At 30.8% G+C, this 10,975-nt stretch overlaps 2 protein-coding genes across 2 annotated transcripts; both read left to right on the top strand.

Annotated features, from left to right (window-relative positions):
* The first annotated feature begins 543 nt into the window (after positions 1 to 543).
* Positions 544 to 9,086, top strand: LOC133324971 (uncharacterized). Its single transcript, XM_061533797.1, has 3 exons — positions 544 to 1,689; positions 1,789 to 1,929; positions 9,007 to 9,086. The coding sequence occupies exons 1-3, from the start codon at positions 544 to 546 to the stop codon at positions 9,076 to 9,078; spliced, it is 1,359 nt and encodes a 452-aa protein (XP_061389781.1). The 3' UTR covers positions 9,079 to 9,086.
* LOC133324980 (translocating chain-associated membrane protein 1-like) lies at positions 4,665 to 5,790 on the top strand. The gene has a single exon (XM_061533808.1). It carries the CDS (start codon positions 4,677 to 4,679, stop codon positions 5,787 to 5,789), a length of 1,113 nt encoding a protein of 370 aa, XP_061389792.1. The 5' UTR covers positions 4,665 to 4,676; the 3' UTR covers position 5,790.
* Positions 9,087 to 10,975: the final 1,889 nt, after the last annotated feature.

The raw sequence follows: 10,975 nt of genomic DNA on the forward strand, positions 1-10,975 counted from the left end.
GTGTTTTTCCCCAGCTTTTTTCCTTTTGGAAATCGTTAATGGTTTTTTGAGTGAAAACCTTTTTGTAGAGTATTTTTTGGAAAAAATTTATTTGTTTCAAGGATTTTTGCAACCTACCCCACTTTTCTGTGTGTGTACGTGCGTGTATGTTTTGCGCTCCCAATAAGGAATTGCATTGTGGACTAGGATAAACGTATGAACCAATCAACAGCCAACATTAAATCACACAACGTCGTCCTTAAAATATATTTTGTCATTGCCTTCAAAAGGACCCCCACAACAACACCAACAACAACCCATTTTTGGAGGCTGCTTATTATTTAATCGATAATAAAACTTCATTCTGGAATATTTTAACGTTGCTAAGGAAATCTTTGTCATCGCCGCCGCCACCACCTCCTCCAGCATTCTTGTTTTGGTGTTTTGTTGTCACAAAAAGAGTTGAAGCTCTCCCCTCCGTTCCGCAGCACAAAAACCCAAACATATGTTTGTTTAACTTGACCTCTCGCGATAAAATACAAGTTAATTACCTTACCCCCAACAATGTATAAAACCATAAGGCACGGTGAGAATAGCCTACAGTATACCATACTACCACAAAATGATGATTTTCGTCTGGAGGGCAAAATCAAATCGGCCGGTTCGAAAAAATCCAAAACTAAAAAGCCACGTCGAAGATCATTTTTTGCCTATTTAGGTCTGCTGTTCGTGTGTACTGTCATAATCGGTGCGGTGTTGGTGCCATTTTTGGTATCTGCCGGCCTGCCCAATCCCACAGAATGGTTTCAAAAAACCAAGGCAGCTTTCACGCGGAGCTCAGCCCCCACCATCAACACCCCGAGCAAGGAGAACAAAGAAAATCTGCCCACCAACCCACAACAACACACCGGAAGTGCTTTGGCCAATGCCATGCTTAACAAAGGCAATTTGATGGCTTTGAACAAAGCCAATGTGGGTAAACCGGTGAAAATTATCAACAAGGATGGTGTGGAGAAAATTATTTTAAAATTAAATAAAACTCAGCCCCAAGCCATTGGTACAAAGGTGGAAAGTCAGGCAAACACCATAGCTCCCGTTGGAGATAATGGCATTGTAACAACTCTCAAAGATGATGCGATACCGAAAATTACCATACATGATCTGGAGGAAGTACCCAATTCAATTACCACCGTCCAGCCGCAATTGAAACCACAAACAACCATGCGGACAACTGCTGCTACCATTCCCGAAGTGTTAGCTGTAACCACAAGTAGTTCGGTAATGGTTGCAGGAAATCGCACAGTGATTTCCAACTCAATTCCCAATGTTCCAAGGGCCTCATTGCAATCCTCATTAAATCAAAATAACAATCTGACATCATCCTCCTCTTCGTCCTCTACTTCGGGTATATCTGCATTCTCATCATCTTCTACTCAGCCCACAATTACCACCCGCATCATGCAGGTGCCATTGCTAAAATCCACCGCCAAGAAACCGGCCATACCACCAGTACTCGTCAAAAATCTATCACCTATACAACCTACACCTGAAACTAACAACAACAATTTGAATGATATCATTCCCTCCAAAACGTTAACAGCCAATACAAATAATAATATTAATAATAAAATGTTGAACGCCAACCCAGATTCCGATTGGATACACACCCATTGGCCATACATAGATCCATCAACTTATTTCCAATGGAATGTAAGTTAAGCATTCAATCAACCTATGTTGTCCTTAATTTATATTTTTAAAGAATTGATTATTAATTCTGCTTTTCCTTTTCTCTTTCTCCATCAAAAGGGTTATAAAACTGAGGACAGCATTTTATTGCCAGCCTTATTGGGTTTTGCTTTAATTGGTGTCATTCTCATCATAACTGTCTGTTTGGTGGCACGCAACAAAAGGACCATTGTCACTTCAGTTCGTAAGAGGAATCGTAATGTAAGTAGATGAATATGTGTGTATGTATATTTGTGTGTGTGTGGGTGGGTGTTATGATGGGCATGGGCCATAAGCTATAAAGAAAAGGGATATTAGCTAGCCCTCCAGTTAAAAAATGGAATATTGATTAAAAAATCAATAGAATAGGAAGTCTTTAATAGTAAATTCCGTAGACTTGTAGAAGACACGGAAATATCACATAAATATAGATTGAAGTGACAGACGATGGTCGAGCAAGTCTCAAGTCGATTCTGATCTTAGGCTTATTGGGAAGTATTTATTTCTGTTTGTACTGCATAAAAATATTTAGGATAATTGAAAAATATAAAAAAATCGATAAGTAAATATAGTTTTCTTAAATATATATAATTGACTCACGAACCTCCTTTTGTTTTTCCAAATAATAACGAACCATTATGATGAATCTCAGTCGTTCTAGTTGATATGATTGGTAGAATTATTATTCCTCATGGCATTGCTAAATGAAATAAATATTGATCGCTATTGATTGGTAGCGAATTATTCCCCATGGCATTGCCAACTGAAATAAAAATTGTAACTAATTTCAATCATTAATATTTCTTTCCATCAAATTTTATCTTTATATAGTTTTTTTCCGAATAACAATTGTCCATTTAGCTGAATAAAACGTCTTCTGAACTGAATTTATGAGTTAATGTGGTAGCTTCTTCTTCTTCCTTTCTTTTCCATTACCAAATGATAACATCTGTATCTTTGCCGCCTTTTTTATTAAATTTTTACAGCCGTATAGTATTCCGGATTAATATTTGAACCTTCTACTATCCTTTCCGACTAATGCGGGTCCATATTTTTGAATTTTCGCGATAAAAATGTTTTCTTTTAAAGCGTGACAACGTATGGGAACATTGTGGGTTCTTCTTCTTCCTTCCATTAATTACATTACAAATTGATAACAGCTGAGCCAGCAGATCTTTGACGGCTGTCTTTTAACCAAATTCCTTATTATTTCACTCATAATTAATATTCTAATTTAAATTTGATACCTTTTGCACTTTTTTCCAAATTGTTAATTACCAAAATTGCTATATTTCACTTGAAAAATTACTTTTCATGTAAAGCCAATGTAGGAATAAACAAATGATTGATTCTTCTTCTTCTCTCTATCAGATAACAATTCACAATGCACTATAAATTGATAGCAGCTGAGTAACAATATTTCTTATTTTAATCATTTTGCCCATTTGTTCAATATTATTCGATTCACTAATAGAAGTACGCTTTAAAAATTGGATTTTTACAGAATTTGCGATTAATATCACAAAATCTATTTTTTTAAATCAGAGAATAAGAAAAAAGAGACGTTCAGCTCTTCTTCTTCCCATTACATTATAAATTGAAAACAAATTAGACAACATACCATTCACGCCTGTTTTTTTGACAAAATGTCTTATTATTTTACTCACAATTAATATCCTGCTTTAAATTTGGGACCTTATACATCTTTTTCAAATTAATAATTACCAAAATTGCTAGAGTTCACTTGAATCATCTCTCTATCAGATAACAATTCACTACAAATTGATAACAGCTGAATTATTATTTATTTATTTCGTCAGATAATACTAATACTACTGAATAAAAATTGCATCATTAACTTTAACCCTTCCACAAAGAGAGAAAGAAAAATGAAGTCTGCTTCTTCTTCTTTTTAATGAGTTACAAATGCTATAGATGACAGCTTTCCTTTTATTTAGATTTTAATCTACTTTTAACTGATTTTCGTTAATATTATATATTTTATTATGTATTTCTTTATTATTATTTATTATATTATTAATATTTTTTATTGTTATTTGCACATTTCCGTGATTTTCCGTTAAAAAAAATAAATTATTTCCATATAAATTATTTCCATTGTAAAGAAATGAATATTGCTTCTTCTTATTACATTATCAATCACTGTTATTGATAACAGCTGTTGGTGTTAGGGTTCTAAAATGCGAAAAACGACCTGTGCTTATATGGACAAATTCTTAAGTTTGGTGTATTTTTAATAGAAATTATATACGGTAATAAAAAATGATGAGATATTCAAAATAATTAGAGATAAAAGTAAATAGAGAGTGTCTTTTTTATTATTGCATTATAATTGTCAATTTTTATTCTTTTTGACATTTGAAATCAAATGGATGGATCTAATTTGACATTTCGCGTTTAAAATACTAAATCCACACGATTTCAAACGTCAATTTTATAGTGTATACATCACGTTGATACTGTTCACAAATCTAGTGGATTATTTTTGACGTATATACAATGGCATTTGACATTTAAAATCGGGCTGAAATCGTATTCTACATTTCATTAATTTTTTTGTTCTGTTTCGGGAACACACCGTATATACAATTGTTTGAATAAACCTCACTATCGATAGTCAGACATTGAAAACGATATAACCCACGTCGATAGTGTTATCGATTCTGTGTCATCACTATTGCCAGCTCACTTGTTTCTCAAACAAATTTTTTGACGTGTGACGACGACTACGTCGACGAGTGAAACGATAGCCAGTCAGCCAGCCAGCCAACATTGATTTGGTGAAACGTAACAGAAAACATACCAGGGAGATAGCTGTGGAGAGCAAGCTGCTGCTGTTGTTGTCGTCGTCTGCTGCCTGCCTGCTGCTGGAAAACAAAACGAAAAATTGGATATTTTTTTGTGGAATATTTCTAAGGAATTGAATAGAGGAGTAACCTGCCAACGATATGGCCATTAAACCAGCCAGTTTGGGACGCAAGTCCACCAACAAGAATCCCCCCATTCTCAGCCATGAATTCGTGATACAAAATCATGCCGACATTATCTCCTGTGTGGCAATGGTATTCGTTTTGGGTCTTATGGATGAGTCGACATCACCATTTGCCAGCGCCTTTATTTCTCTACATCATAATGTCAGCGGTGAGGAGCCGACACGTGAACAACCGCTGGGAAAGCCCTTTACCTACGTGGCTGGCATCAAGGACTACTGTGCTGTGTTCTTCTATACCCTGACCTGCATTATTATGCATGCCATCATTCAGGAATTTGTGTTGGATAAGATTTCGAGGAAATTGCATCTGTCCAAATTCAAGTTGTCGCTGTTCAATGAAAGTGGCCAATTGGTGGCCTTCTATGTCATGTCGTTCTTGTGGGGTGCCAATGTCATCTTGAAGGAGGGATATTTCACAAAGTTCTCACTGTTGTGGGATGACTATCCCAATCACCCCATGTCGTTCCTGCACAAGTTCTTCTTCATTATCCAGTTGGCCTACTACTTGCATATGTTGCCGGAATTGTATTTCCAAAAGGTCAAGAAGGAAGATCAACAGCCGAAAATCATTCATGCCGTGTGTGGTTTCTCCATTATTTGCTTGGCATATACCTTCGGTTTCCAACGCATTGCCTTGGTCATTTTGACATTGCATTATTTGTCCGAGACCTTTGCCCACATTTTCCAATTGATTGGTGTCTTCGATCGGGATGAGAAAATGGCCAGTGTGAAGATTGTCAATAATGCAGTGTTTGTGTTTGTTCGCTTCACCTCCATGGTGATTGGAGTGTTGGCCTTGTACTATGGAGTCATTGCTAATTCGTCACAGAAATTGCGGGGCTATTTGGCTTTGTTTGCCCTTTTGGGTCTGCAGTGCTATTTCATCTTCTCCTTTATTACGGAACAGCTGAAGGCTAAGCGTGAGGCCAAACAATTGAGCAAACCCGCTGCCAGTCAAAAGAAGAAGACACCCAAGGAGAAGACGAAAAAGGTGAAGCGTGAATCGGATTTGCCAGAGGCCGATCAATCACCCAGTGCTCCCATTAACAACAAGGTGAAAAGCAAGTAAATTCAAGAGTGATGAGAATGCACACACCACAATTCCGAACCGGCCACTAGCAATAGGCACTGGATAGAAAAAACAGTGCATAATCTAATAAACCCCAACAATATGCCGCTCAAGTTCAAATTGAAGTTCAGAAGACAAGATGCTCTCCACCAATTGAAAAAAAAAACACAAATTTTTTTGCTCAAAAAAACAAATCTTCACTTTCAATTCTATTTCAAATTGGTCTGATTTTTTTCAGGGCTCCTGGGAGATTTGACATTCTTCTCCTTCTCCACGAAATGCATTTAAGGCAATTTTTATTTTTGTTTTCCAAACGTTGTAACTTTTTTCTATTGAATATTTAAAAAATATATATTGTTAAACTATTTTTAAACTTCAAAACATTCTTACATCGACACTCTGTACTCAAAACACACAAAAGAAAAATTCCTTTATTTTTTTAAATAACAAAAACAAAATCAAAACTATTGTATTTTTTTTATATAAAAATAATTAAATTATAAACTATTTGAAGTTACTTTTTTTATATATACAAAACATAAAAATAAAAACTATTTTTTATTTTAATTTTCTACTATTTTTTTAGTTTATTTTTTTGTACTTTATTTTATTTAAAAAGAAAATAATAAAAAAAACAAATATATTTTTTATAAAAACTTTATAAAAAAACTGGAAATTTTTATGTTAATATTTATTTCCTATAAAAATAGGTCTAACACCTCGGCTGAATATAAAAAATAAAATACGTATACATAAAAATAAAATTATAAAAAAAAACGAAAAAAATCACCCAATAAAACAAATACTATTTTTTATAAAAAAACAAGTTTTTTAAAACTGCAGTTGTTTTTGTCTTGTGGCCATGTTGCAAGATTTTCCTTTCCCTTTCTGGTTTTTTGTTTTATTTATTTTTATTTGGGCCTCACTCAAGGTTATGGCGAAGTTGTTGTTGTGTACCAATTAGCTGGCATAGAGGGGGCCAGCTTGGCTCTTAATTGCTTACCGATGATGATAGTAATAATGATGATGACGTTGAAGATGTCTCTCTCTGTCTATACCGGTTTTACTATCAATTTAATTTTTATCCACATTGTGTATATATTGGTATAATGATAAAAATATACTTTCACACTTAAGCTACGTGGTTTCGGTGTAGTGGTGACCCATACACCAATTTCAATCAAATTGAAAGATAATTTAAAAAATTAATTAGTATTTTATTTTGAATAGAAAAATCTGGAAGTTTAGTAGAGGAGGGTGGTGGAAATAAATTAAATTTTGAAATATTGGATTAAAAATATATATTTTTTTAAAGGCTATAAACGGAGAGGATTTTTTAAAAAAAAATCTGGATTTAAGAAAAAAATGTTTTTAATTTACCTAAATTTTTTTTCAAACAAATCTGATATCTGAAAAAAGTTTTTTAAAAAATTCTAATTTTGGTAAAAAAAGTGGTTAAAAAAAATTATTTTAAATTTCATTTCATTTTTTCCAAAAAAATATAATGAAATTAAAAATATTTATTTTTTAATTTTTCTAAATATCTTTTTTCAAAGGCACTCAAAAACAATAATATTTTAATAAATATTTAAATATAATTTAATTACTCTCATAGTTTTGTGAATATAAAGGACATTTTTATTCATATTTTTAATATAATTATTTTTTTTATATATTTCTACTATTTTTTATTTTAGTAAGAAAAATCAAAAATACTTAAATATTTTTGAACAATAATAATTTTATTGATAATATGTGAACACTGTTTAATAAACATGTCTAAATATGTTTTTTTTTTTATTTTTTACATTAAAAACAAACAATGTTTATAATATTTTAATTTCATGTCGTATTTTGTTCTCCCTCTTCATTAAATGCGGGTGTAAAATCGCCCTAATAACAAAGTGTCATCATTGAGGATGTGTAACCATGCCTTTCTGTCGGCCCTGTAAATGCGCTGCACCATGTAAATACTATAATGTGGCGTTGTCACACCGTGTAAAAACGGCAGATAGAGCATTTACATTATAAAATGGGACATTTTTGGGAGTTTTAGAAGGGAAAATGATGTTTAAATTAAAATAAAAATTATTTAGGTGATTTATAAAGAAGAAATGAATAGAAAAATATTTATTCGGGTGTAAAATCGCCCTAATAACAACGTGTCATCTTTGTGGATGTGTAACCATGCCTTTCTCTCAATGATAGCCATGTAAATGCGCTGCACCATGTAAATACTATAATATGGCGTTGTCACACCGTGTAAAAACGGCGGATAAAGCATTTACATTGCAAAATGGGACATTTTTGTGAGTTTTAGAAGGGAAAAATGATGTTTAAATTAAAATAAAAATATTTAGGCTATGTATAATGAAGAAATGAAAAGAAACTCATATTTCTTCGGGTGTAAAGTCGCCCCAATAACAACGTGTCATAATTGAGGATGTGTAAGGATGCCTTTCTCTCAATGATAGCCATGTAAATGCGGTGTACAATGTAAACACCATAATGTGGCGTTGTCACACTGTGTAAAAACGCCAAATAGAGCATTTACATTATAAAATGGGACATTTTTGGGGATTTTAGAAAGGGAAAAACGATTTGTAAATTAAAATAAAAACATTAAGGCAATACATAATGAAGAAATAGAAAGGAAATATATAATGTTTGTTGATTTAAAAGGAGGCGTCGACACACCGTGTAAAAACGGCAGATAAAGCATTTACATAATAAAATAGTTTTTTTGGGGATTATAGAAGGAAAAAAGTGTGTTTAAATTGAAATAAAAATATTTAGGGAATACATAAAGATGAAATAGAATGGAAATTTATAATATTTCTGGATTTTAAGTATTGGTTTCTATTTTGTGCCACCCAAACAATTGGAGAATATTTTTCTTGAATTAATACACAATTTTTTTGTAAATATAGTTGGAGAAAATACGTTTTTAAATTGCCGTAATGTAAAAGGTGACATTTAATGCAAAGAAGACGAGGTTACACTACCGACTTATGTGAAGCAGTCTTGATAGTGTTGAATTTATAGCAATTGTGTAAACTTTTCAATATTTTAAAATAACTTTCCAGCATGAAATATGTAAAAATAGCATTTATTATTTATGCAAAGATATTTAAATTAATTTAAATGATATTATTGCTTTCTATTTTATGTAAATGTGTATTTAATTTAAATCAAATTCTTTTTTTCTATTTTACAGGACATTGAAGAAACTGGCGGCGAGGATAATACCACCTTATTAACCAATACTAATTTATCAGATGAAGATTAAGTACATTTTTTTTTCAAAGTTGGAGACAAATATGAAAAACACACAATCCAATAATTGGGTTCAAGCTAAAAAACCAAATATTTTTTTTTTTAAATAATTAAAAACAATTTTTATTATTATTTTTAAATTAAAAAAATCAAGAGACCAATATGGTCGTTACTACATTATTAACATTTAATTTCGACAAGAAATATTTTTTCCCAGTTACAAAACAATAAAAAAATATTTTTATTCTTTATCTCCATATTTAAAGTCCACACACAAAGCTACATTATTATATAAAATCCCTATTTAATGGAAAAAAGAACACAATTTATCATTGACAAGAAATAATAAACGCTTATTTAACTAAAAACAAACAGCTCATGTGCTCATATTAAGCAAAAGATAATAATAACACATTACAAATATATTAAACAATTTATTAAAACACATTTATAAAAAGTATTACAATTTGTGCAATATTATTTTTTTTTATTAAATTATTTGTTTTATTTTTCTTTTTATACAAAACCAAAAAAATTAAGACTGTTTCTTAACAAAACATAAAGCAAAAAAAAGTATAAAAATAATAATTAATAATAAAATGTCTCCTAATTAAATAAAAAAATAATATTGAAAATCTAAGTTAAAATATTGGAAATTTAAAAAAAAAATATTATTTTTCTATACAAAATATGTCTCCGATTTAATTTTTTTTTATAAAAAATATCACTGATGCTTTTTTAAGCCTTCCTCTTAATGTATACTCTGTACATGTACTGTGGGATGTTAACACGGTAAAGCGGGGTTATCATTCCAGTGTAAAAACGGCATATAGAGAATTTACGTTAAAAAAATGATGGTTTTTCTGACAATTCTTTATATTTTTTATATAAAAAAATTATTACTAATAATAATATTTTAAAATAATTATAATATTTCGATACCAAAAATATCACAATTTGATTTTTTCCTTATAAAAATATCACTGATACTTTTTTAAAGCCTTCCTCTTAATGTATACTCTGTACATGTACTGTGGGATGTTAACGTGGCGTTATCACTCGAGTGTAAAAACGGCATATAGAGCATTTACATTATAAAATTATGATTTTTCTGACAATTGTTAATATTTTTATATAAAAAATTATTACTAAAGATAATATTTTAAGATAATAATAATATTTCGGTATAATAATATGTCTCAGATGATTTTTTCTTTATAAAAAATATCACTGATATTATTTTTAAGCCTTCCTTTTAATGTGTGCCCTGTACATGTACTGTAGAATGTTAACACGGTAACGTGCCGTTACCACTCGAGTGTAAAATCGGCATTTAGAGCATTTACATTAAAAAAAATATGATTTTTCTGGCAATTCTTAATATTTTTATATAAAAAAATTATTACTAATGATAATATTTTAATATAATTATAATATTTCGAAACAAAAAATGTCACAATTTGATTTTTTTTTTCTTTATAAAAAATATGTCTGATGCTATTTTTTAAGAATTCTTTTTAATGAATGCTCTGTAATGTACTGTGGGATGTTAACACGTTAACGTAGCGTTGTCACTCGAGTGTAAAAACGACATATAGAGCATTTACATTATAAAATGAGATTTTGTCGGGATTTAACAACTATTTAAGAAATTTAAAATGAAGAACAGAAAAGATCGAGTCTATATATTAAGAAAAATCCCAGTTTTGTTAATTTTCATACGATAATTTTTCCCCAATAATTTCAATACGAAAAAATATTTTAAATGTTAATTTAATAATATTTTAATCCAAAACAAAAAAAAATACAACATTAAATCGCAAGACAAACCAGTTCAAAACACCTCTAATGGCTTGGCTACAATCACAAAAATATCCAAAACCAAAAAAAGGAAAAATAATTCAAATCAA

The sequence above is a fragment of the Musca vetustissima genome, unplaced genomic scaffold (genome assembly GCF_032173495.1).
Source record: "Musca vetustissima isolate MV318-11 ecotype Yass unplaced genomic scaffold, APGP_CSIRO_Mvet_v1 utg38664, whole genome shotgun sequence".
NCBI classification, from domain to species: Eukaryota; Metazoa; Arthropoda; class Insecta; order Diptera; family Muscidae; genus Musca; species Musca vetustissima.